The 27,791-nt window shown below is 34.3% G+C and overlaps 3 protein-coding genes across 3 annotated transcripts; 1 reads left to right on the plus strand and 2 right to left on the minus strand.

Moving 5' to 3' along the window:
* Positions 1–47: 47 nt before the first annotated feature.
* LOC108220807 (protein FERTILITY RESTORER RF2, mitochondrial) lies at positions 48–4,828 on the minus strand. Its single transcript, XM_017394666.2, has 5 exons — positions 4,678–4,828; positions 3,266–3,353; positions 1,765–1,943; positions 968–1,043; positions 48–524 (listed from the first exon to the last, which is right to left on the minus strand). The coding sequence occupies exons 2-5, from the start codon at positions 3,315–3,317 to the stop codon at positions 343–345; spliced, it is 489 nt and encodes a 162-aa protein (XP_017250155.1). The 5' UTR covers positions 3,318–3,353; positions 4,678–4,828; the 3' UTR covers positions 48–342.
* A 1,777-nt stretch (positions 4,829–6,605) lies between these two features.
* Positions 6,606–12,319, plus strand: LOC108221788 (cyclin-T1-3). The gene is given in 8 exon segments (XM_064094230.1): positions 6,606–6,735; positions 7,117–7,377; positions 8,162–8,243; positions 9,628–9,762; positions 10,275–10,450; positions 10,535–10,686; positions 10,912–11,931; positions 11,934–12,319. Coding segments are annotated over 7 exon segments (1,950 nt in total). The 5' UTR covers positions 6,606–6,735; positions 7,117–7,141; the 3' UTR covers positions 12,083–12,319.
* A 755-nt stretch (positions 12,320–13,074) lies between these two features.
* On the minus strand, positions 13,075–27,390 carry LOC108223444 (uncharacterized). The gene is made up of 18 exons (XM_017397716.2): positions 27,057–27,390; positions 26,356–26,435; positions 25,953–26,003; positions 23,292–23,807; positions 22,906–23,163; positions 21,228–21,293; positions 20,785–20,964; positions 20,001–20,052; positions 19,594–19,875; positions 18,529–18,639; positions 17,644–17,835; positions 16,966–17,241; positions 16,000–16,620; positions 14,949–15,397; positions 14,805–14,865; positions 14,645–14,713; positions 13,699–14,157; positions 13,075–13,451 (listed from the first exon to the last, which is right to left on the minus strand). The coding sequence occupies exons 1-17, from the start codon at positions 27,246–27,248 to the stop codon at positions 14,086–14,088; spliced, it is 3,528 nt and encodes a 1,175-aa protein (XP_017253205.1). The 5' UTR covers positions 27,249–27,390; the 3' UTR covers positions 13,075–13,451; positions 13,699–14,085.
* Positions 27,391–27,791: the final 401 nt, after the last annotated feature.

The following is a 27,791-nucleotide window of genomic DNA, read 5'->3' on the forward strand; positions in this document are numbered from 1 at the left end:
TAAAAGTTCATTTTCAATTTCTCAAACATTTTTCACAATTCAAAGCATAAGCGTTAATATTTTGTCACATTCCTATATTCCTTCCATCCACGATGTTACAATTCATTTTTTTAAAAAGAAATTAAAAGCAAATAGTCACCTTGCATCGACTCGTACGATGCCACTGACTGGCTGTGGACTGTCAACCAGCTTTGTGTTCTGATTAACAGCTACTACATTTAATCAAAGCTTTAGAAAAGGTCGAAGAATACAACAGAAAAGCATACATACATCGATGACAGATCTCACAAAACTATATGGATATATATAGTTACTTTAAGTTTTAACCTGATTTTTCAGTGATCAATCCTTGTAAGGACTCTCACTTTCTTGATCCCTCAAGAGACCAAGAAAAGCAAGAAACCCGAAAAAGAAGAAACCACCTGACCAACCACCTCCACCTCCCCCGCCACCGCCGCCATCACCATCATCACGAGGAGGGAACCCATCTCCACCATCATCAAGATCCGGAGACTTCTCCTTCCCTATGATTGAACATTTTAGAATGATGTTATCAGTACAGCTAATTTTGTTAAAAGAGAAGTTAAGTTTTTATGATTAACTACATAGATAGGAGAGAAGTTCTATCAGCAAGACATGTATCAGAACCCACTAATTTTGCTATCATAATTGCTGACTTTATTACTTTATATTCATCCCACCCCCTCCCCCCCCAAATGAAAAATAGCACCCAAAACAGAATAAGAGCAAGAGATAATAAACCGATAAGGAGCTGGTATCTAATCTTGGAACTGAACCCTAAAAATATTGTTGCTTGTCTCTGTTAATAGGTGCTTTTGATATATAGGCTCCAGCCTATATCATCATTCCCTATGGCTTCATATTTAGAAGTCTCAAGTGCATTACAAGTTATATACTACCGAAGAAATGCACTCTAACATGACTGCCATTTACGAGGCAAAATTACCTTGTATTGGAGCAACAGTGATGGTAGACGACTGTCGTGTTACAGTTTGGGTCTGCTCTGCTGAACATCTTGCATTCTGCATAAAACATAACTGACGTCAAGATCTAGTTTACTCAATTTTCTGTGTCATTGACTTGCTAAGCAGACTAACTACTCCTATAAGCTTTTTTTTAAAACTAATTTCTCATCTTTTATTAATAAAAAATAATACAAATTCTTCTTTTGCAATTTTCTTTTCGATCCAGAAAGATTCTACCTAAGTGGGTTGGGTCAGCAAGGTAAGGAGACAGAAAGATGCATATATATTTCCTCTGACATACTAAATTCTAATTATGGGCCCTCAAGGCATGCCAAGTTGCCAACACATTGTTATTTACAGAAGACCATATGGTTTTTCGGTTGAGAGAAATAGAAGGCAATAGCACAATTTTAATATAAATGATATGATGCCCATTATATCTTATGGCTGGTAGTTACAGCAACTAATTGACTATGTGTGTAACTGCATGTATACCATTTACATCTTGCAAATCAAGTTTTTACACAATAGAATAATAGATACTGAAAACTGCATCCCTGTTACTTAACTTGATGATGTACATACATGACAATAAGCACATGGACCTCAAAAAAATAAAAATAGCACAGTTACTACCTATATGCAACTCATATTTTTACATGATTTTATACATGCTCTTGATCTGTGAAAACTGAAAACACTATATTCATATTTACACAAATTTATATGATGATTGATTACTTGATATTTCTCCAAACTGATAGCAAAGTGAACTTACAAGGGCAGCAGCGCATATTACTGAGGCAGACCTTTGGCTAGAAAGAGAGATTGCTCGTCTTCCATCAGATAGATTTGTAGAAAGGGAACAGAACTTTAATGGGTCATTGTCAGAAAAAAGCGAACTACATCTTAATGAACAATGCTCAATAGGCTTAATTTGCCTGCTGACTGCGCCAACTGTGTAACATCAGAATATGGTCAAGCAAATATCTATCATTATTTAGCCACAAAAAATAAAAAAAAAATATAGGAAGTATCTTCTAAATTTTCTACAGAAAAATCCAAAATAGGTTGTATCCAGCAATAATTACTATGTTATTCCAAATTTTGCAGTGCTCAGTGTTTAGCAGAAAATGAGAAACACTTAAAGTAACAGTTGTGTGCTTATCGAACTGCCTTGGCAATGCAATTATACATATATTTGTTACTGTTAAATAAAGAGAATCAATCCAAGTTGAGACATGCAAGTCTGTTCCATAGCTGACATAAGCAAGAAGAGCCTCCTAGAGTGTAAGTGCAAACCACAAAGTGAATCATGCTAATAGAAGCACATTATATAAAAATGAAAAAATCAACACACATATACTTATCTATCTATATTATCTATACTAAACTATAATAACCGAACATATACATAGTTTGTAGTTTGGTATGGTACTTATTTTTGTTTCTTTTAATCACATCCGTTAAAATTTTCAATTCAAATTGATTTAACCGTTAGATACAATACTAAAAAAAACATTTAGATGTCCAAGGTTAAATCTCACCAATGACATATTAAATTTTAAATTTTATAATGTTAATTTTGAGGATATAATGTTATTCTAGAAACTAGAAATCATTCTCACAATCACTATTTATAACTACAAAAATAACCCGTTCATACACTATTAATCACAATATAGTATAATTGTAGGAGGTCCGTGATAATCAATATACTATAATTGTAGGAGGTCCATGATGGTAGCAAGTGATGAGATGAGGTGTGCGTTGGTGGTAAATAATTACTAGTAGCAACGACTTATGGTGGCAAGCAGCGAACAGAGATAGGCAATCGAGTGGTTTTAGGTGACGGTGGAAGCAATGGAAGGGGTTGATAATGATGCGAAGAGGTTCATCAATGTAGTATGAGTAAAGATGATGATGATGATATATGTTGTATATATGTGTATATATATATATCTATATTTGTGAGATTTCTTATATAACAAATAGTGATTTGTGATGTACAAACGAATGATACTAGTTACTAGTTTCTAGGCTAATTTGGTGTCTAGTATATATATTACACTATCGGCTAACAAACAAATAGTCAGCTTGTCAACCGGTTACCAGTCGGTCTGCAATCCGGGTACGTGACAACTTTGCCAACCTGCCACAACTTTGTGGTACTTGAACTTGAGGAGAAACATAGTTGGTGAGCTCTTAAATTTATGCAACCAACAAAATGTCATATGTACTTAACAGGAAACTTTTAGACATAAATACGGCTTACATACCTTGCGGCAGTGCACCCGGGCTAGCGATGGAATTCGCAATCAACGAATTCATCTTGGTGTACAATATGAGTGAGAGCACACCGGTCACCTGAATACATAAGATATTTTTATCACGATAGAGCATTTATATAAACTGCAATAACGAAACAGCGCACATGCCAATATGAATTTAATGGCACAAAAAAAAGTACAGCTATATGCTAAAAAAGAGGCTAATTAAAGAAATATTTTTGTGAAAATATTTTAGTTTTTGGATATCTTATGTTATATAAAGCACAAGAATCCAAATATTTTTACATAGCAACTAAAACTTCTTTATCTCGTGAAAAATATTAGAATTTGATATCTGATAGGGCATACTAGTATGGGAATTCTGTTATCCTAATATTGACAGCCATATAATTCTTAGATGCTTCATTAATGTTTGGTTCCTTTACCATCAGCAAAATAAAGTCTCTTTCCATCATTCATGTTACACCACAAAAGATCCTCCCTGAAGGCCTAAACTGTGTGTCGATCCAAGGATGATAATTATTAAGCAACTCCATTAAATTCTAATTTTCTAATAGTCCCAGCTCCACATATTTATTAAATCCCCATTTACGATGTAAATTATGAGCTGGAAATACACTGACTAATCTGGTTGTGCTTGCTTCACTACCATCCTTTTCAAAGATTGAAGCCTTGATCGGATAAATAGTAGGCAATAGTAAACAAACTGAATAACAAAACCTACGGAACTAGAGCTAGTGGGTCTTTCTATGGCAGGACTTGGGAATTATATGGCTTAGCTCTTTGTTCATTGAGCCTGAACATACAATTGAGTACACAAGCTTGTAGTTGCTACTTGCTAGGTTCATGAGTGATGGAGCATAATTAATAAACCACCGGAACGTCTATCTAGGTTCAGATGCGCACATTTCGTTTATTTGGTTAGGTCTTCCAAAAAGAGGAACTTGGGATTTAACTGCTGGTTTAGCTGGCATAATCTAGCAGTCAGCACAGTTCATTTACTGCTGCGAGCTTTATGCAGCCAATAAGGTGACAAAATTATCCCTTCAACACAACATAAGTATCGAAAATGATCTCGAAAACCCACAAAAACCACCAAAGCCAGGATCTTGCAACTTGCAAGTCTAGTATACAAAGCTAATAGCTTGAAATACTTCAAATTTCAGTAGTACTCTAATCAATCAAACTAAAATCTTTATACCGCCAGCTCAAAATCTTATCTAATTCTTGAAACATAAAATCAAAACCAGCACCAAAAACCCATATCAATAAATCGATCAAACATCAATACCTCATTTCCTAAAGAAAATTAAATAAATATTGCAGATACAAATAAAATAAAATTACTAATTCAAATTGAAAATTTCTAAACTAAAACGAATAAACACACACGCATATACCTGCTGTGATGAATTTTGATCTCCGCCCAGATATCGTCTTTTGGGAAACCCGGCGTCGTGAAATGCAATGTCCTCCTGTATGGAGTTCTGGCTTATCTCCAGTGAAATTAATCAATTATTTATTTAATGTATTCTATATCTGACGGGAATTGAGGAGCGAATTAATTTAAAAGATTATTTTATATAATTTATTAATTTGATGTATTTCGAGTTATTCTTTGCGTTAAAATTTTTGATCGATAAAATCTTATATGAAATCATAGCTTTGATATATTATTTACGTTATAATTTTATCGTAATATAGTGAAGAGGTACGGGTGATTGTGATTCAACAAAAATATATGAAACAAGTACTTGTTTATGTATATATTATTTTCAAGATATTTTCATGAAAACATGTCATATAATTTACTTTCTGTCGAAGGTGTAGATGTCATATATATTTTTATTATTAAATTAACATCTTTCTTTCAAAAAAAATGTACTAACACATTTTATTAAAATATAAAAAAAAATATCAAGGAATCTCCTATAATTCACATTGAATTCAAACTATTTTATAACAATAAGAAAAGAATCACTAGTAAATCTCCTTACCCTATCTTATATTTTTATAATGAATCATCATATTTACAATCTTTCTCTTTGTATTTTAAATCATCTTTTCAATGATGAATATAAATTTTTAATGATAAAATATTTTTTTATTATATATCTAACTAAAGAGATTTCAGTATCTCTTTGGGGTAAATTTTATTATATTTTTATTTATATAGTTTTTTATTTTACTTATCATATTTTGTTTATCTACATAACATCTTTTTATATTTTTTTCCCTATTTCAATTTTTTGATGATTAAAATCTTTTAGCATAGTGGTAAGCATCTAATTCTAACAATCGATATTAAAGCAAGGTTGGGTGTTCGAAACCCAACTGTGCGTCGCGCTTGTAATGTCCTAAGTATAAGGAAACGAGGTTGCAACTTCTCTACAAATTAAGATTTTTAGCAGAGTGATAAGCGTCTGATCCAGACAATAACTAACTAACTAAAATTTTCAATATGACTTTAAAAAAATTGTATTGTATAAATAATAATTATGAACCGTTTCAAATACTAACTGATCGATTAAATATTTTTGAAAGAAAGCGTCTCGACTAACAACCAACCAACTAAGTTTTTTTTTTTTTTTTTTTTTTTTGCCAACAAACCAACTAAGTTTTTAATATCATTTTAATAAGATTGTATAGATAGCAATCATAAATCATAAACCGTTTCAGATATTAACTGACCGATCAGAATTTTTAATGAAACCGTTTTAAATAATAACCGACCAACTAAACTATTTAATGTAATTTTAATGTGAGTATAATAAGATAGTATAAATTGTAATGAGTAACCGAATATTTAATTATTAAAAAGAAGTTGCTTTTTCTTTTTTCCTACTCCCTCCGTCCCAAATTAACTGTCCAGTTTGATTTTTTGATGGTCAATTTGACCCAACTTTGACTGAAAAATATGTATATTAAATAATTGAATAAAATTATGAAATATATATCATTGAAAAGATTATTAAATCTATTTTAGAATATATTTTTCAGTTTTGTAAAATTGTAAAAGAATAATTTTTAATTTTCAGTCAAAGTTGGGTCAAATTGACCATCAAAAAGTCAAACTGGACAGTTAATTTGGGACGGAGGGAGTATACTTTTTAACAAACTCACACAAAAATTACACACTTTGAACCCATCATCAATGATCATGCACTTCAGACATTTATTAATCCAGATAAAACTTTATATTTTTGATCCTCATACATGAAAAAGCCCCACTCTTCCAACACTTGAAGTTTGGGGAAACCAAGCCCTACTCTTCCATTAGTTTCACTCTCCTCATCCCCAATTACTCACATACATTATTTCTCCATATCTCTTATCTATTGATTCATACATACATACTCAATTATACATACATATCACCCATTTCTTCGTCAAGTCTTCAACTTTCTGCAGTCGCGCGATTCGTTGTAAGAATCAACTACTTCAATTCTCCAATCTTGGTAGTTTTTTTGATTATTTTTTCCGTGTTTTCCGTATTTTTTTTCAATTGAAGTTAACTAAATTCAGCTTAGTTTTTATGTTGATGATTAAAGTTTGCTTCTTTTTTGATTAATTCATGTGGGTTTGTTGTGATTTATCGAATCTAGAGCTCAATTGTTATGTTGCTTTTTCGGAATTAAAGTTCACATTTTTTATCTGGTTGTGGTTAGTGTGCACTTTTTTTGTTTGATTATTTTTGTGTTTTTACAAAATGATGCTCTGAATTATCAAATAAAAAGGTGATCTTTTATGTTGTTTTTTCAAGATTAAGCATTTCTTAGGTTAAGATTACTGTGTACTTTTTCGTTTGATCATGTTTGTGCCCCTTATTATACGTATAGGATGAAGTTGTTATTTATCGAGTAGATGGCTGGGGTATTGTCGGGCGATCCTTTACAACATGGATTGTATGAAGGAGGATCTTCTTACAGTAATAATCAGTCGGAAGATGGAAGTGGTGGTGGTGGACAATGGTATTATTCCCGAAAGGAAATTGAAGAAAATTCTGCTTCTAGAAAAGACGGGATTGATCTCAAGAAAGAGACTTATATGCGCAGGTCTTATTGCACTTTCTTGCAAGACTTGGGCATGAGGCTTAAAGTGTATGTCCTACTTTATCAAATATTAATTATTTGTTTAATTCTGTTACATTCTTGTTTTTTTGCTCTTTGTGTTTTAGTTTACTATAATTATTTGTTGTTATTTACTGTAGACTAATTATGTCACAAATTATCGTCTTTCACCTGTAATTCTTTAATAGATCAAAATTTTCAATCTGATATGTAAAAAAGTTTATTTCAGTGATATAATTGTGAGTTTTTACACTTCTTACACTTACATTTATTTTTCCCTATTAAATGTTGTAATTATATCACAATGCCAATTTAAATTGTAAATTTGGTCGATTCTACTCTTCAAAGTCAAACCAGGATAACAATAGGACAACTAATTTGGCTTTTGAGCTGGTTTGAATTTACTTTTGTTAGAGACAATGACCCTTTTTTTTTTTTAATAAGAGACAATTTTGGTCAATTGTATGAAAAACGACACATTTTATTGTGCAAGGCTGTTTTTTCTCAAAAGCCGGAGAGATGAAAAGTAAAGAAACTATAATGAAATATGAGCAACAAACTTTCTACATGATGATAAGTCTCTCTGATTAATTTCTATTGACATGATTATTATTATGCAAATTTGCTGAGATATTTCTTATATAAGTAGTACTAATTAATGATTTTGCCATGCAGCTCTAACAATGCTTTTAATAGCCTCTGGCATTAATTTGAATTAATGTGTTGCACTTGCCTTTTTAATCGTGTTTTGATTTGTTAAAACAAATATAATGATGGTCCCATCACTGATGTATGGCGAATATTACAAATGCAGACCCCAGGTAACAATTGCTACAGCGATAATTTTTTGTCATCGATTCTTTCTTCGTCAGTCTCATGCAAGGAACGACAGGAGGGTAAGTCCCCCATTATTTTATATAATCATAATCTCTTTAAATTCTTACGATAAACCTCAATCATTATGTTATTAAAAAATATTACGCATTATGTTATTAAAATATTGCACTGGGACAACAAATTGGATTAGAAAATGCTGATCAAGTGGAATAGGAAGGGCAAAAATGACAATGAAGCCGGTTTTGTTTGATGATAAGGGTGACAATAGCAACAGTTGTAAAGCCTTTCTTGAGAGATCATGTAGTTGTTTCCTTAAGAAAGGCTAAGGGTGGAATTAGTTTGGAGGACAAGATTTGTTCACATTTGCAGGCAGCTTGAATAACATGCATTGTAGTTGTCAACTTGCGTATTTACTGTAGGATTTGAGATCATGATACTATGAAATTCATCCCAAGTGTTACCTGATGGATAAGCAAGATACCACTAGTTGCAGGCCAGTCATTGTGCAGTATAATTTTTTTTTAGTCATGTTTTCCGTCATGTTCATGTAATGCTCCCAGTCCTATATAAATTTAGGTTTATTTGCATTAATGATACTTAAAAGAAAATAATAAATTTAGTTCTTTATATTATAGTTATATTAAGACATAAGCTTATCTGCATATTAACATCTATCGTCTAATTGTTAATACAGTTGAATTTAGATATAAATGTACAGGCAAAAGATTCTGAGAGAACTCCTTTTATTCAGAAAACGGGACAACCCCAGTGGTAGTCACTGATTGATGTTTAATCAGAGGTCCATGATAATTAGAGCAATCTAATGATTTAAGTCTAAAACAGCATATAAGTAGTATTAAGATATTATATATGTACATGATTGTCAATGTGTTCAGTTAATTTGTGCACTTGATTTCAACTTTCTATTTTCTTTCATTCATGTATTAATTAATTTGCAACTGCACAGGACAACATATATGTTAAGTTTTTATTAGATTTAGATTCTGATTGCTGTTTTTCTTTAATCAAGTTGTAGTCACATGTTAGAATTATTTCTTAATTTATAAATAACTCAAATGCAACTCAATAAAAAAAATTTCAAACTATTTTGAACAAAAATAATCTTATACAGATCTTACTTCATGCAACTTATAATCTCCTATAGTCACCGAGTCAACAATACATTTATGCTCAAAATTTGAAGTTACATATATTTAGAATATAGTTATAAATGCATGATAGAATCTCAAACATAATCGGATACTTTTTTGTTGTACCTAATCAACACATATCCGAATCTTTAAAATTGTAATATAATAACTTGCTTTCGCTGACTAAATTATATTGTAAAATGCTACTCCCTCCGTTCCTATATAATTGTCCACATGGCTTTTGCACACAACTAATATTTGGTATTTCCTGCTCTCTTATAATGTCTTGCAGACCATAGCAACAGTATGCATGTTCCTCGCAGGAAAGGTTGAAGAAACACCTCGCCCGCTGAAAGATGTCATCCTTGTTTCTTACGAAATTATACATAGAAAGGATCCTGATGGTGCACAGAAGATAAAGCAAAAGGTTTGCATATTTTTTCAGTTCTATTTTGTACTAACTCATGCTGAGATATCTGGGGGTTTAGCTTACAAATACCCCTAGTTCATGGAGTGCTGTGTGGCGTATTTCGTGAAGTTGAGGTCTTTTTGTTTCTGTTTCTGTATAATTAGTTCTTGGATAAAGTGACTTGTCATTACACTTCTGGAAAAAAAGCATTTATGATTAAAATGATGGCATGATGGATTATAGTCAGCTGGCATAAAGCTTGACTTCTTAGCTTAATTATAAAGTCAATTGGCAAGTATATGTAAGCCTGGACAAATAAGTAGCAAGGCTTCCCTTGTGATTTGTCTTGATTGCTTCTTATAATTTACTGCCTATTTTCTTCTCTGGGCTCAGATAAAGGGGGACAAATATTTTTTAAACTTAACTCATTAATGCCTATAGAGACTTCGCAAAAAGTGTAAGCCTGTAAATTGGTGAAGAGTAGTATAATTCCATTGCAGTTATTATATGTAACCATGTTTATCACGCAGGAGGTTTATGAACAGCAAAAAGAGCTAATTTTAATGGGAGAAAGGGTTGTACTTGCTACTCTTGGTTTTGATCTTAATGTGCATCATCCGTACAAGCCCCTCGTAGATGCTATAAAAAAATTTGGAGTAGCTCAAAATGCACTGGCTCAAGTTGCATGGAATTTTGTGAACGATGGGTAATATGTTGCTTATATACTATAATTTCTGCCCATCTTGGTCAATATTGATGCATATTCCTGATCTAGAAAAGCGGCATGCAGGCTTCGGACATCTCTGTGCTTGCAGTTTAAGCCTCACCATATTGCAGCAGGTGCCATCTTCCTTGCTGCTAAATTTCTCAAAGTAAAGCTCCCACATGATGCTGAGACAAGTTGGTGGCTAGAGTTTGATGTTCATCCACTCCAGTTGGAAGGTCGGTGTCTTGCCTTTTCTTTCTTTGTTATATATATTGTTCTCAGTTAATATTTAGGTTTGAACTTAGGGTGGTCAGTTTAATGCATATCTGGTACTATGCAGGCATTTTTAGATCTTGTTGCTAAACTTTATACATTTCGTGATCATGTCTTCCAGTAGTCCAACAGTATTGAAATGATTTTAGGTTTTTGTGAATGTTAATGGACTTCTTTTTTTCTCGCAGAGGTTAGTAATCAAATGTTGGAACTTTATGAACAAAATAAAGTGCCACATTCTCAGACTAGTGAAGTTGAAGGCAGTGCTGTTAGTGTACCCACACCAAGAGCCCCAACAAAAGCTCCTCCCACAACTGAAGAGCGTCTTGTAATAAACAGTAATTCTCAAGGTAGGGGCGCTACTTCAAAAACTGGACTTGTGAAGTCAGGGTCATCTCGTCCAGCCCATGACCAGTCATATCTTGACATTAGTGATGCTCCTCCAAGGACAACACCAAACGGGAACAGTGACTACGCAAGCACACATATAAATGGCCAACCAGACCAGAAGGGAGATATTATGGTTAATGATGGTCAGTTTTTTGGCTCTGAATCTTTTCCTCACCAGGGTAACCCTGAAGAAGTTCAGGGTGGTTCAATGTATGATACTGAGGGACATGACGGGACAGATCTAGAAAGAAATGATGGGAGAAGTGGCACAAGGGTAGCAAAAGACTTCAGGGACAAATGGAACAGCCGTTACAAGGATCATAGAGATGGAAAAATTGGCCACTCACCAAGGGAAGCAGTGATAAATATTGATAAAAACAAGGTAAAAGCAGCTCTCGAGAAACGGAAAAAGGCGCGTGGTTCTACAACGCGAAAAACAGACTTCACAGATGAGGATGATCTGATTGAGAGGGAGCTAGAAGATGGCATTGAACTAGCTGTTGAGAGCGAGAAGAGCAGGTCTAAAAGAGAGCAGAACTGGTCCAGTGATGAATATGGGCATCACTCTAGAAATCAGGACGAGGACGGAGACGGCGAACATGAAACGAAATGGCAGTCGCCATTAAAAAATGAATTTGACAATGTAGAAGAAGGGGAAGTGCCAACTTTTGATGATACAGGCAGGTCATATCAGTCATCAAACATTCGCAAAAGAAAGGCTGGAAGCCCGCTTGACAGATCTGTGGTGGGAAAGCGCCATGAGTATATGACGTCTGTATCCAATCAACATGATCATGACAACTTTCAAGAAGATAGAGGTGGCTGGTGAGGCTTTCAGAAAAGGATCGGAAAAAATATGTTCAGGAAAATGATGCTTTATGTGCCTGCTGGATGAAGATTGTTTCCCTACACACCACCACCACCACCAGAAGATGCTCTATGTATGTTACAAAGAATCAGAACTATTGATGTGCAGGATATGATATGCATGTATAAAGATTGAACACACAAGGTTTTATTTCAGGAGTATTCTCCTGCAAAAAGAGACATTGAGAACTTAGAAGCTGGTCTAGGTTATTTATAAAGTCTTCAGGATTTTTTACCTTTTATAGTCATAGTTGCGTAATTAGGCACAAGTCCACAAGGAAGATGAATGCAATTCCGTGGAGTGATTTACTTAATAATATGGTGTCTGCTTTGACTATAGTTTTTACTCCCCAATTGGTGATGTATGTCTGTACTCCTAGACTAAACAGCTTCATTACATTGTTTTAGGGGCCTGGAGTTTTATATTCACCCTCCTGGTCGTTAGGCACAAGTTTTCTGCCATGTTTCAGTTATGGTACACTATATGGTTTTCAGCTAAAAAAGATGAAACAATGAAGATATGGTCTTCCTTGCCCAATAGGACACTGCAGAAATTTTTGAGTTTCTTTTTCTTTCTTTTTTGGGTGGGGAAGTGTGCCTTGCGAGAAGCCGTGGAGATTGCACTGAGAAGGGAAAGGCCAACTGAGGCTACACAGGTCGCATCACGCATGTCAATGTAGGATGATTCCATGTTTTAGGTTGCATTAGATTTAAAAGATATTTGGTTTATGGTTAATAACTCCTGTAAGGAATTGGAACTTCAAATCTCATGTATAAGTGTTTGGATTAGTTATTTGATTGTATGGGAATCTCAATCCTTTTACATGGTTAAGTCATACTCTTCCCATCCCTTAGAGTTTTCCAAACACCCCTGAGTAGCATTACTTACATTAGGAATATGCTTACCCAGAAAATCTAATAAAGCGCTTAATTTAAGGTGCCTACTTATATAAAAGGTTTTTTTTATTGCGTGCTCAGTTATTTGTTCCAACTTGTAGCCTCATGTAAATAAGTAATGGTCTAAAAAAGACAAACAAACTTATTTTAATTGCAAATCAGAAAATTTTAAATTAATAAAAAGGGTTGAAAAAAACTAGGAAGTAACTTAGACATGTTAGTATTTAAAACTAAACCTCAGAAAAAAGGGGTAAGGATTTTGTACACTTTTACAACCAAATTTCCTAGCAACTATTTTACAACCTCAGAAACAAAAAGAAAAAGGGTCAACGCTAAATGGGTGGGATGAAAAGGCAGAGACCAAAACTGTGTCACTAGTAGAAACAACTAAACAAGAACTATACAGACCTTTTTAGCCTACTCCAATTGAACTTGTTAGTTTCCTGTCATAAAGAAGAATTCAGATTGGTGGCCGCTTCACAAGCTCCGGTCCCTTACCTGTCGAAGAATCAAATTGCTGCATCAGCTTGCCTCCGTTTCCTTCAAGTGAAAGCCTTCATATACCGAGACCTGCCTGCAGGAGTTGGCCCATGAACATGAAAATTTGTTTGTATAAAGCTGGCATTACAAACAGAGAGAATACTATTATCATTTCATGATACAAAAAAAATTCTTGAACTTATTCTGGAAAATAGGAATCCTTGATGGAAACACACTTCAATCACTACATAAAAGGATACATAAAAACAAAAAAAAATCTCTGAAAACCCTGTCAGAGGCAGACGACATTTCCAGGCAAAGCTTTAAGATAAGAGTTGTACCTGATGATGGTCCGAAGATCCGATGCTTCCAGTAGGAAATTGGGTAATCTGTGCATGCCTCTGGAATAATTTTCCTCCAGTACCCATCCTGATATAAATCTACATATCAGTTTCAGGTCTTTTTAACTTCGCTCCCTGAAGTGATCTCCCATCCCAATATATAGAAGTATCAATTTTAAATTCCCTCTAGGGTCAGTAATAGGTTGCCCTTCTGAGGAATGCATAATCATCAACATCCCTTGCTAAATCAGCTGGATAAGCATTGCTGTACACACAAGATTAAAGTAGTGCCTGCTCAAAAAATCATGACTTCAATTACAACCGCATCAACTACTTGCCAGCAGCATTTTCCAAGATGAGCAAAAATTCACAACCCAAATCGACAAATCACTCATTTAATAACTGAAGTATCCCTCGCATCTGAAGATACGGATTCTCCAACAACTTTTCATTGTTGCTCTGCAAAGGAGTAGCAAGAAAACACAGAAACGTCAGATACTCAAACCTACAAACTGCTGCTTATACAGAAAAAGATTATCTATAATTTAGCAAAAAAAATAAAAAAATTATCTAGTAGCAGAACTAGTAAATTAAAGCAGATGACAGGTAAAAAAGGCACTTGTTTCTTTTTCTTTAGCCCTTGTTCCAGAAGTTACCACAATAAATTCTACTCAAAGCTCAAAAAACAAGAGCTTTACTAAATATTCAGTTAAAAACTTTTTCTTTTGCACAATAGATTTAGTATACATGACTATATACTAAAGTGCCCCACCAAGTTCTCGCTGTTACCATATATCATTCATCCAGTGACTTGCAAAGTTGCAGAGGCAGCATTATCAAAAATGCACACTATAAGCCATATATGCAATTGTAAGAGATCGAAGTACCAGAGTGTTCGAATACTGTCAGAAGTTTAAACCAAATTCAAACTAGAAAAAGGTCCCACCTGCTGAGCTCTATAAACAAGGTTTGAAAGCATCCGTTGGTAACTTTCTGGTTCTTCTGTCATCATTCTCTGCAAAATAAATCTCATATGTTAATTCGTATTAACCAGGAAAGAGAACATGAAAACAATGGAAGGCTGTAGAAAATAAGAGATAGTTTGCCTTTAGAAGGAAAGTTGAAGAGTAATATGCCACCCTAGAGTCTGTATCATCCAAGAGCTCCCTACCAAATACAGCAAAAAAGAAGAAGTTAGATCTTTATACTACTTGAGATCCTTTGTCTAAAGTACCCAACTGCGAAGATACCTAAAGAAATCGTCACCACCAACTTCTTGGAAAGCAGCAGGTTCAGCAGTGCATTTGCCAACTAAAAGTAAGAGAAGTGTTGCTCTTATATCAGATGTGGCACCAGGAATGTTTCCTCTACCTTTACTACCAACAGAAACACCTAATGCGATGTTGTCTGTTGCTGCACTGGCAAGTTGGATCAAAGGCCAGTAAAACAAAGCAGCAGGGACTCGTGCAACCAATTGCATGGGTACAACAGCTTGTCCTCGGAGTAGTAGGGCAGCCATTGATGCCGTCTCACTTGTTAAAGTATCATTCTTGCTACCAAATTTGTTTTTTGTATCCTCCATGGGATCCTCCCCATATAAAGTTCCTGGATTAGCATCATCATGCAGTGTATCTCCACGTGACATTGAACTTGATGGGAGGACTTTCAGGCACAGTTGAGAAAATAGAATATAGCACATCTGTGGACAAAAGGCGGAAAAATAATATATAATAAGACAGCTACTAACACTAACACCACCAAAAAGACAATTTTCGTCCAAATATAGCACTACAAAGTTTTACCCGTACATGTTTTGAAGATTATAAGTAACATTACTAATAAGAAGTAAAGTAGAGAAAGAAATATCACCCGTAAATAATTAATAATAAAAATCTTGAGTTCTGTTGCAATCATACTCTTAGAAACTAAAATAATATAAGAAATTCTAATTCCAACAAAAGTTACTAATACATTTTATAAAGTATTATTCTCAAAATTGCATCTCAAAACCCACTAATTACATATATTTGTCCAAAAAAGTGGTATAACCATTAACAGTTGATAAACACGGGATCAAACAGTGAACCATGTTCTGATTTCTCATTAAGAGGGGAAGTAGGATGAAGTAGTGCAACAAAATAAATTAGATATATCTTATGTGGGGCTTTTTCACAATAAATTCAACTTAAAGTATTTTACTTGTTCATTTTAAAGTTATAAATTTTGTTCGGATAAGATGACATGACAACATTACCGTCGATCAAGTTCAACAAAATAAGTCTACTTTCTTTGAAAATTTACCTTCAAAATGTTTAGGCGGTCTGTCTCGTTTATCTGAGCCACCAAGGACAATGCAGTACTCATCACATCTATTACTACACTTGCTTTCTCAAGACGACTCTTTTCCTGTAATTGATCAGACACATCATTGCCTAGATGCTGGATCTTTTTCTCATCTAACAAAAATTTGCATCTTACAAGAAGCCTATCGAGAACAAATAGAAAGCCCCATCTGATGAGGTTATTTTTTGACTTCAGGAGTCCACATAAAAGCCAAATTGATATGGGGACTTCCAGATCCTCTGAATAATCATTGACACCAGCAAGAGCGATCTTTTGCTGCAAGTTCTTTACATTTGACCATATTGCGTCCTTCTTATCACTGATTTCTGCCATGAGCAAATCACCTAACCATAGATACCCATTTTGGCGATACGGAACCCTTTCTGAATGAAGGAGAGAATGTAAAGTGGCCCATGCAAGTTTCGCTTTCATGCAAACATCATTTCTTAGAACCCCATCCTCTATACTTTCCAGATAAGTATGAGATTTAGAGATATGTCTCAGGTGGGTAAACTCTGTGTCCAAATTAGAAAGTGAACGAACAAGGGTATCAAACTTCTCAATAACCTTTTCTAGGAGCTGCGAAGAGAAGTTCAAATATAAATATAAGAAAACACATTCAAGCAAACCAGGACATAAACAAATCATCAGCAGGTAGTGCATCTATTCTGCTACCAATCAAAGATCTCATAGAACCAATAGCCCTAGAACCACAGGATTAATTATATATAACTAAACAAAAGAAACTGCAAAAAATTAAACTATCCTACTAAATTCATGCAATATTGGCTATGACATCAGATGTAAAAATAAATTTGTTCCCCTGTATTTATTACTAGAAAACATATAGTATATTTTTGTTATCTTTTAAAAATTACCAAATTTCTCGAGTCTTGGGAAATAAATAATGCATTGCAAGATTACCATATTCAGTCTATCACAGTTGGCATATCTGGACAAGGCAGCAGCTACTGATCTTCTCAAGAGGTCCCCAACGCCATCCACCCCAAGCCTGACAGAAATATGTAAAGCTTCGGGTGCATCTGCGAGAGTAAGCAATGTTGCAATAACTTGACTCTCGTCATCACTGTACTCAGAAACTCCAGTAGCCAAGCATGCCTCGTTTATTTGATGCAAAACATAGTCGAGAAGAATCATGTACAGATTTCTCCTGTCATCCCTAAGATTTGCAAGCACAAACTGCACATAGAAGGCAACTCAATGAAATCTCATACAATTCTGCAATGACCTAAACTTAATGAAAGAATCTCTTCCGACCATTATCTTCAACCTAGACCTTTCACCAATCACTTAAAAAAATTCTCATACAATTCTGCAATGACCCTCTTTCTGGTTTCTTCACTTTCTCCATCTCATTTCAGTTTAAAGTATTATGCCTCTTAAAAGTCCATCCCACTAATTTATTAACTCTATATATAACATATCTGAGCTATATTAACACATAAATATATTCTAAACGCTAGTAACTGCAAACTCTAAACCAAGTCTATTTGACCTTTAGAAGCCAGAATGGTCAACTATTTATTAATAGAGATCATATTCTCGTATCACAGGAACAAAAAAGAAAGACTAGTTCCATACCTCTATGTAGACAAATTCGATTCCTCCGATCAGATCTACCTGCTCGACAAGTATTCTAGGACTAGCCAAAGTTGAAGTCGTAGGTCCATCAGGAACTTCGTAAAGCATGTTTGTTAACATGCATATAAGCTTGCAATGGACAATTTCTGCCCAGGAGTTCCTTCTGCTAACTTGTATAAGAACCTTAATTACCTGCAAATAGACAGTTCGAATATTGATTAACTATATTTTTCAAGTATAATAGTTACAGCTTGTCTGTTTTGTAACTCATCATTAAACAGGAATGAGTGCTAAATGAACAATCATAACCATACAACATGTAATTGGAAAAAAAAAAAATACACGGTGCACAAAATTATCCTACATACTTCATTACATCAAAACCTGTAAGTTTGCAATGTCTTAATAGCAGAAATATGATCACAATTTAGTTTATTAATCTAACTGACCAGAGGTGCTTTAAACCTATAAAGTCAAGTGTTCAAAGACACTTCCACGGGAAAATGAAATGGAAAGGATGAATCAAAATAGTTCTCCAACTGAAGCTATTAATTAGTCTCTCTCTTTCCAATCAATATAATTTCCATGATCCCATTATATGTTGCCTGTAAAAATCAATAAATATGCCCACTTTATCTCTTCTTTTTGTTTAACCTTATATTCTGAAGCTGATGCTGCTTACTACAAGACTTTTATTATCAGAGTCGCAAAGTTAATAGCAAGTGAACACAACATATCTTCATTATAGTTATCCACCACTAGCAAAAAATTTCTTAGAAGATATTTGTAAAGTAAAGTCTGGATCACCAACATAATTATGTTACCACACTAGTTAAAAGGGATATGGCTGCATTGAAGGATAAAACAATGAAAATACTGACTTACTCTTGCGTCAAGACCCTCTAATCTGCTCCTGCGGATTTTTCCCCTATGACAGACAAAATAGAGTAAGCAGCTCAGAGCAGAAGCCCAAATAGATTCTTCCTTCTCTTCTATCTGAGGTAAGTAGGTAAAAATCCCTTAGATGATAAAATATGTAAGTGCCTATTAGGACAACATGATAAGAGATGACCAACTTAATGCAGCACCTGTGATGAAAATTTAAGAATATAACATATATAATGCAGCACATCTGTGATGAAAATTTAAGAATATAACATATATTTGAAAAGATGACAAGCCCATTCCATGACTTTGTAACCCCCCCCCCCCCCCCCCCCCCCCCCCAAAGTTCTACACTCTGCCGGAAAAAAGTACCTTGATGCAGTTCACACAACATATAGCCTCCTTTTCAGCTAATTTATGTAATAAATAAAACAGACATGGACACAAGTGGTGCATTCAGTTTACATATTCCAGAACAGAAGTAAATACTTCACTATTATGTCACATAAATATGCTCAAATGTTATTTTACAATAAATGCTTTAAGCGGACAAAATTGCATGTCATCATCAAGCAGTCTTCAAGAAATGCTTACAAATGTATAACCAACCGGGCCCATACAATTAAATAATTCATAATAAACTTCAATGTTATCTATTGGCCCTATTTGGCAGTTAGAGGTTGGGGCTATATTAGAGGTTTGACCATGTTAATCCGCTAATATTAGTGTTTGGTAGTTAATGAATTGAAATAGTGGTTTGAACACAAAAAGCTACTTGGAGGAGCTTTTTGGATTAGAGGATTGACATGTGTCTAGTTAAAGTACAAAAAAAAAAAAATCAAACAGCTATTTACCAAACAATTTCACACGAAACAGTTAATTCAATCTGCTAGTCAAGACAACTACTTTAATCAACTAGTCAAAACATCTACTTCAATCCACTAACAGTTAACCTCTAATTTTCAAACAGGACCATTGTATTCTCGCCTTGCATATGTTCAGGAGAATATCATCTTTTTTTATGATTTGGATTATAAGGGGAAAAAATGGCGTAATCTAGACTACCTGAACAAGATGTAGTAGAACCTCGTACAATATACCCAAAATCCAAGACTCAAACTTATCGATAGCTGAGGAGTTCGCTGTCTTGTAATAGTCTGGCTTTACTGTTCCTTGATTTGCAAGTTGTGTTTCGCTATCGAGATATGGTTCATGGGAATATTCTTCTTCAATAGTGGAAGCATCATCTGCTACCAAAGGCTCCAACAACTGAGCGTGCACTCCAAGATTTAAAATCAAATCAAAAGCACGAGATTTTGAGTCTAGAAGAGGAGAATTAAGCATTTCCTGAAGATAAAATTCATAGCATTAACACAATTATATAACTATTAATTATATATATTAGATATATAAACAGTAATATCCAACTGATCATTTATAATAACAATACGAAATTGAGAAAGTTTCACGACCTCTAGCATTGACAGAGTCAGAGGAGCCGCTGTTGCAGAATCCATAACGTACCTACAGAACCATGTTGTTCCACATTAATTACAGGGGAAGGAAAAAAAAAAGAGAAAAGAACAGTCATGCCATATAACTTTAAAATTCAGTATATTAATCTGACTGAACCTGTAGTCTACTGCGACAATTAGGACAACAATTGTCATATTTGACAGGTTTTTTAATGTATTCAAACATCTACAGCAAGGAAATGAGTGGGGTAACCTTTCCATATATACTATATGGAATTTGTTGGTACCTTATCATCATGACCTTTTTCCCAAAAAAAAAGCTTAAAAACAGCTGTAGCCACAAACATAGGCACCCATGAGAACATAAAAGGACTTTAAGGATAGCAAGAAAGATGTTAAGATTACATTAAAGGATGATTGATATTATTTTCGACTAAAGAGACCGAGACAACTCAAAACTTCGAATAATCATTTATAGGAAGCCTAAAAGTGTCACACGAGGAAGCTTATAGGCCAACTATTTAACCTAAAGATAAGCGATGTTGCATCTTTCCAGCAACCTATATTTTTACTGTTAAAATTTGTATATGCCATGGTACAACAGAGAAAGAAGAGGAGGCATTCGGCATGCTATCTAGTGTCTAGACAAAATTGTTAGGGCGACGGTCAATTCACTCGAAAACCAGAATATTGGTACAAGATAGTGTAGGAACACAAAAGAACATAGTTAACAGAAAAAATGAACGAAGCAATACAAGCAAACAAATTATGTAAGACATACATGTCAATAACAAGTTTTATAAGGACGCTCACGGCAACATCCATCGATGGCTTTCCACTGCTGCTACTTAATTTAGACGTCATGGTCATCAGGTTAGCGGTCGGAGAAGGTGTTGCTGAGCATACAGCAGCAATGACCTCACACACCTCCACAGAATTTAACTTTAATGGTTGCTGTTCACTGAAATATATATACAAAAAGAACATATATATATTAGTAGATATAGTCAGATGTAGTATGGAGTTATACCATGGCAACATGGTGACTTTCCTGAAAATGTTTCTTTTATATAAAGCTGCCCAACTCTTTTTGCCCGGAACATACTATTATTAGGCATCCACACGACAGTAAAATTGATAATGCAAACACTTGCATAACTCCTCATCTATGACACAGAAAATAGCATAAATTTAGGAATAACTTATTTACAGTTTAATATATACCTGTAATGGCGGTATTGAAATAGTGGTCGAGGACGTGGGCGGTAAGTGCTCACATGTGAATCTTCCCTGCAAACAAGTAACATGATTCTCAAATTGTTTATAATAGTTAATAGGGTCAAAGAGGTACTGGGAAAGTGCCTGTGGAGCTGAAGGGAGAGAATCTATAGTTTAGAATTTGGAACTAAGCTTAGGAACTTTGAAGCTTAGAAATAAATTGTTATGCTTTGGATTTTTTTTCCGAGTTCATACCCTAAGCATGCAAGTTTCTAATCAAATCTTCTAATTTCTGAAATCATATGTTGTACAAAAATTACTGGATCCAGCTAGTGTGTAAGTTTTCTTGCCGGGAAATGTAAATCAGTATTACATTTTCGGGTTATGTGTAAAAGCGATTTAAAGTAGATTGTTGAGGAGCCTTTGAATGAAGCAAATTAATTTTTGTCCTTATGCGACATCCTTATTTGGATAGAGATCATTGAGAGTTGTATCTTTAATCCAAGTTTTGGTATCTTCAATGATGGACAAAACCTTTATCACGCTTCCAGCTGTGGCAGTATATTTGAGTTTGATTTTTTAATAAATTAATTGATAATGGACAAAGTCACACAGTTCCATAATACCCTACTTCAGCATTAGTACTCGGTGGTAATGCCAGTATTAATGCTGAAGTAGGGTATTTTAGATTCGCACATTTAATGACAATACGTCACCAGTTAAGGATATTATTGCCTTGCTAGTTTTGTTTTCAAAATTTTGTTATTACTGTGTCTAGAGATGCAATATTTCATCCTTAGTGATTTATAGATCGTAATTTATAAGGATTTAAGCCCATACTTAACCTTAATAATTGTAAAAGCCCAAACATGAAACAGAGGAAACATGCTACCAGTACAAAACCAAGAACTCGAAATGTTATGTTCAAAATATAGAGGCGACGACCACTATTTGCTAAAGGTTGTACAGTCTAATTTCTTTCGAATTCATGATCATATCCTACTACAAAAAAAAAGTGCAATAGGACAATGTTCTTACTATAGAAAATTGCAATGATCAATAATTGTTTCCCCCATTAGGTTACATATGGGGATGAAAGTTTATGAGTTGCCCAACCTCCCAGTACTTGCTTCTTAACAGTTACAAAATTAAACGTATTTTTCGTAATTCTTAGCTAAAATGGTTTTAAAGCTTATGAAATAGCAAATTCTTAGCTAAAAGGTTTTGGTTTAAAGCCATTAGAGGTCTTATAAAAACCCATGTAATGTGGAAGGCTTTGAGAAATTTTGTAGAATATGAGAGAAGTGCTCTCACAAGCATTTCTTTACCTCCAACCCCACTCCTTGATTCTTCTTTCTGTATTTTGTTACTATTATCTTTCTAGTTCTCTCTCATAACACGCTATATATGCTTTAATCTCTAATTATAGGCAACTTTAAGATTCAAACATATGTAACTCTAAGTTCCAACATCAACATGAACCAAATTTTCACTTAGCCCGAACATATTCTTGACTGAAAATACATGTCAATATCCCCATATTAGCGTCTTTTAAGGTGGTTATTTGTCAGTTGTACTACTGAAAGAATATAAAAAATAGGACAGATAGGAAAGTAATATATTTAACAATGACATTATTAAGTAGTAATTTTCAAAGCAGCAGGTTTGAGTAGAAAGGACATGCCATATTTGTAGAGAGCCTGTCTTAGAGCGTTTAGATGCTGTTATTGCTCTCATATGGGCACGGGCAGAGGCGGAGTTCGTTACAGTTGTAAGCAATGAAGTCTGGAGCAATTTATCAAAGTAGGGCATATCAACTGCCCCAAAACTTCTCCAAAGTTCACCCTTCATTTTGGCTTCCATGTCTCCAACAAGGAGTGCAGCCGCACCAACTTCAAGAAAACTGTGTTTGCTTACCTCTTGGCAATTCATAATATGTTCACTGCACAAATAAGTTAGCCAACACATTATATAACATAAACCTGAAATAAATGACAATGAACAAATTATGCTGTAGAACATAATTAGTCCAAGCAAATTATTAACACTACAGTGACATTTATTATCTACCTATCAGGAGAAAGCAGTGATAATCGCTGATGTCCTTGCCAACGCCATTTGAAAATATCAAAGGCTATGAACTCGAGACCTTCTATACCGTCAACTGTCTCGATAATCGGTGAGTTTGAAACAGAAGCAGCTGATCCTTCTTTGAGATCTGAAGAGTCTTTAGCACCAGCAGGGTTCAGGTGGGAATTGAAAGACTTGCTCAACAGAGATGACAACGACGGGAGTAATTGCCTTGATGTTGCAGGAACACCAGTAAGAGCAGCAGGTTCAAATGATCGTTTTGGGACATGTTGAGCCACTAGAGAACGAACATAATTTAGAGATTTAACAAGTGCTCCTGATGCAAAACTTGACACGGGCAACGGAGATATATTTGAAGATGTTGCTGAAGCTCCAGATTTACTTGAAGATCTCGACCATGTTGACAACTTCCTAGTGGGGCTAATATTACACTCGCCAATTATGCTCACACAAAACCGGTCTATCTGTAGTAATGTCTCCTCACTTGGCTTATATCTGTAATAATTGCCAGCATAATTAACTTTCTTTTTTCATGTTTATATGCAAGGCTGGCTATTAACCTGTGCAGTCAGCCAAACTGCACAGGGCCCCCAGTCTAGGCCCAGGTATACATGTTAAATTTATTGGACAGAATAAACCCAACTCTAGAAAAAAGAAGAAGACACATAAATAAAACATAAGAGTGTTTGGTGATTACTAATTTTTTATATGATAAAATATGTAAATTATTGTTAAGTTATGATCAAAGTAATAAAAATCAAAATTTTTTGTTAAGGATGTACTGAGATGCGGTGTGAATTTTTCTTCAATAAAAGGGTCCAACATTAAAGTTTAGCACAAGGCCTCTTTTATGATTGAGCAGGGCCAGTTTACATGCATATCTTTGTTTATATCACTGTCCCTGCCAAGATAACTCTAGAACACTAGTTTTTATATAGGTGCTAAGCCCCTGACTGTCTAAATACTACTTAGGAGTGAAGCTAGTAAAAGGTGGAGAGAGAACAATGTTGTGGTAGTATAATGTATAGTACCAAATGTTCCGTGTGAATCTCAAAATGGAAATTTACTTATTAGTAATCAACCTTTAAAAACTAGCATATGGCAAATTCACTACCTAGTCTCTCACAATGGAAAACATATCAATGATTAAATTATGTAACTATATTTTCTTCAAGTGCTATAATTCCAAATAACACTTTAATGCATAATTGTACATGTTCTGCACATGACACTACTTTCTTTAAAAAAATCATTATATAACAGTAGAAGAATAAGAAAACCAAATAAAATGTGCAAAAATTATACAGATGATAATAAGCAGAGATTAGAAAAAGAAAGGGAGGAATGAGAACTAAGACAGGTCACGATAGTGAGAAGCTATGGGCCGGTTTAATTAGAGAGAAATTGTTCTAGTTTTTTATCTCTCATTTTTCTAAATTTTCTACATAAAAATCTTCTTTACAAAACTTCTAAAATACGGGAAAACATGTTCCAAATTCTTTGAAGTCTCCTGCCAAGAGAAGTAAACATACATATTTCTTTGAAGTCTCCTGCCTGGTTCGGTAGTAGGTAAATTAAATAATAACCCATTTAAGAACATCATGCATGCATCTATATGATTTAGTCTAACAATTCGAATGTGGACAACGAGAGGTACAAAAAAATGTTGCATTTTGTACGACGATGAAAATGCTAGTGAAAAATAAATTATTTTTTATTTTTTTGTGAACAAAAAATCTAAGTTAATATATATAAAAGGAAGGTGCTTTTGGATTTTAAAAGTAACAAAGTTATGAATGGGCTGCGAGACAGAAATGTATTCTTAAAAGAATAATATTCATAAAACATCTAAAATTCCTGAAAGGGTATAAATGGGTTTAACCTAAAATATAACCTCTACTTGTAATACTCACATTGCTTTTCAGTTTTTAAACTATAGTATAAAGCTATACGGAAAACACTTAAATATAATCTAAATCAGATTACTAAAACTTTCTAAATTATAGCTAAAATTAAGAAACAATGTTTTGCCATATTATACAGTTTAAATATGAAAAACTGAACTATTGAACATGTTTCCAATTTATTTTTATTTTCTAAATTTTCATCTAAGAACTGGGGAAATAAACAGGCCCTATGTCGTTCACTAAAGTCGCTCAGGGAGTTGTTAGTCACAAAGTTCAAAAAACGGACCAGGGTTTATCATCATAACCCAGATTAAATTGGTTGGATCCAAATATATTTGAGTCTGGTCAAATAGATCTGGAGGGTTAACCCAGGCATCAAGGACTCTACGAAATTTTTTAATGCCAGGACGCCATGTTCTAAGCCATAATAACACTAAAGCTAATAATTGTTTTAAGAAATGTGAAGATATTAAAGATCCAAATTTGCCTTGCAGATTCAAAATCCAGGGAGTAAATGTTCATATATACATACAAACATGCACAGTTAACATTAAATAAATTTCAATAATAATAAATACAAACTACGTAAACAAGATGAATTTCAATGATAAGCACATTTAACATTACATAAATGAATTAAGCCTATAATTCTAGGAATGCTTTTAAGCAATGGATATACATTTTATCAATGTAAACAAAAACAGAAAGATATAGGATTAATATGTAGACTTACCGTAGAAGATACCGTTTCAGGAGTGCCACGCACCTTGTTACTACAGCTGGGCTGATGCACAGGATGTACTATTAGTGCAAGAGGATATAAACAGATTCTAGTGCACATATAATAACTATAAAGTACAATACCAGTAGGAAATAGCTTAAAAAAGATTTCTGCATCAAAAGATAACGCCTAGCTTGCAAATGTATTTTAGATATAGCATTCCATGAACCTTGCTCAAAATTTGTCAGTAATAATTATAGATGTACGGCTAGAAAAGTAGTTTATATCTTCAGATGAATTTCTATTCAGAGGAGAATTTCATATAAAATAAACAAAGATGAAATGTGGCATACCCACTGCATAAAAAGAATGATTATCATGCACAAACCACTAAGAAAAAATAATTGCAAGCTACCTTCTCTCCCTCTCTGCAAGTGTATGTTCTATGATTACACTGTAAGCCAAGTCGGTGGTCGTTTGTGCAGCCAGATAATCCTGCCAAAATAAATTTAAAAAATCTTACTAAATATAAAGCAAGCATTAAACACCAGTGAGAAGCTTACATCTACTTGACATATAATCCGAATACATAATCCTGGGAAATTAATGCCAAACCAAACAATACACGTTTTTATTATGTTTTCCATATACAAACACAAGCATGGAATGCCAATAACTACCTAGTTACATCATATACCATAAACATCCAAATAATCTTCAAATCACAACAAACAGAAATCATATAATATGTATAACTATCCAGTACAAAGCATCTGCAGTAGTACATGTTCAAAATTGTCCTCTTCAATGACCTAATTACAATTTACCATTGTGTTTGTTCAAAATTGTCTTCTTCAATGTCCTAATCACGTAAAACTACATTAGATGTACTAAGCTCACATATTCGTGCAATTTCACATTTCCAACACTCTTTCAATAATCGCCACATTTTCCACAATAATGTCAGATACATCAGTCAATCAAATTGTACATCGACACAAAAAAAAAAAAATCACATGATCAACTGGCTAACACACACACACAAAATTTCACTAACAAAACAAATTCCAAGCCCTAAGCTCCGAAAAAACCGGATAAAAGGAGGCGAAATCGAACCCTTAGAATGCGAAACGCTTCGGAGGCAACGGCGGAGGGATTGCCGGGATGCGACAGCGACAGCGAATCCGCGACGGCGCGGCGGAGCGGCTCCGGCGGTTTCTTGACCGACGACGATCTCAATCGCGACATACTCCCGAGCTGTAACCTGGAGCTCCCGGGGCTCCGATTGGGACTGTAACTCGTGGCCATAATGTAAGTATAGTTGTGTGTGTATGTGATTGAAATTTGAAAGCGAGAGAGAAGTGAGTGTGATTGAGCAATCGAGATTATTATTGAGATGTAGAAGAAGAGATGTTTGAATAATTAATTATTATTCCGACTTGCACAAAATGTGATAATCTACGTAACGGTTGTGTATGTATACTGCTTGTACAGCTGTAGAAGAAGTGGTCTGCTTTATAGCTGGCATCTGACGTGGACTTGTCGTTGTGATGGCCGTAGGGGTGTTTTCGTCCAACTAAAATACTGTGATGTTTTTATTTTTAAATTATTAATGCATTTAATTGGAAAATAGTAGGAAAGAAAGCACAAATTTAGAAATATATTAAAATTTTATTTTGGATTAAAAGGACATATTTCAATGTTTCATCGAGGGGGGAGTATCAAGTATGGTTGTCCTTGTGACAAAAAAAAAAGTATGGTTATCCCATGCTTACAAATTAATATATTGTTTTTTATTTGTTTTTAGGGACGATTTGCTAGAATTGATTTTCACCGTAACAAAATCAAAAT

This window comes from Daucus carota, chromosome 5 (genome assembly GCF_001625215.2).
Source record: "Daucus carota subsp. sativus chromosome 5, DH1 v3.0, whole genome shotgun sequence".
Taxonomy (NCBI): domain Eukaryota; kingdom Viridiplantae; phylum Streptophyta; class Magnoliopsida; order Apiales; family Apiaceae; genus Daucus; species Daucus carota.

What these genes read in the sequence shown, in the direction of transcription:
- LOC108220807 (XM_017394666.2), bottom strand. Translation starts at nt 3,317, where the DNA reads ATGAATTCGTTGATTGCGAATTCCATCGCTAGCCCGGGTGCACTGCCG. An exon ending in CCCGGGTGCACTGCCGCAAG is followed by an intron (nt 1,944 to 3,265) that starts GTATGTAAGCCG and finishes GATGTTACACAG; the next exon opens with TTGGCGCAGTCAGCAGGCAA. An exon ending in CACTGTTGCTCCAATACAAG is followed by an intron (nt 525 to 967) that starts GTAATTTTGCCT and finishes GTTCAATCATAG; the next exon opens with GGAAGGAGAAGTCTCCGGAT.
- LOC108223444 (XM_017397716.2), bottom strand. Translation starts at nt 27,248, where the DNA reads ATGGCCACGAGTTACAGTCCCAATCGGAGCCCCGGGAGCTCCAGGTTA. An exon ending in TCACTGCTTTCTCCTGATAG is followed by an intron (nt 23,164 to 23,291) that starts GTAGATAATAAA and finishes TTATTTGTGCAG; the next exon opens with TGAACATATTATGAATTGCC. An exon ending in TCGAATTTGTCTACATAGAG is followed by an intron (nt 17,242 to 17,643) that starts GTATGGAACTAG and finishes TTCTATGTGCAG; the next exon opens with TTTGTGCTTGCAAATCTTAG.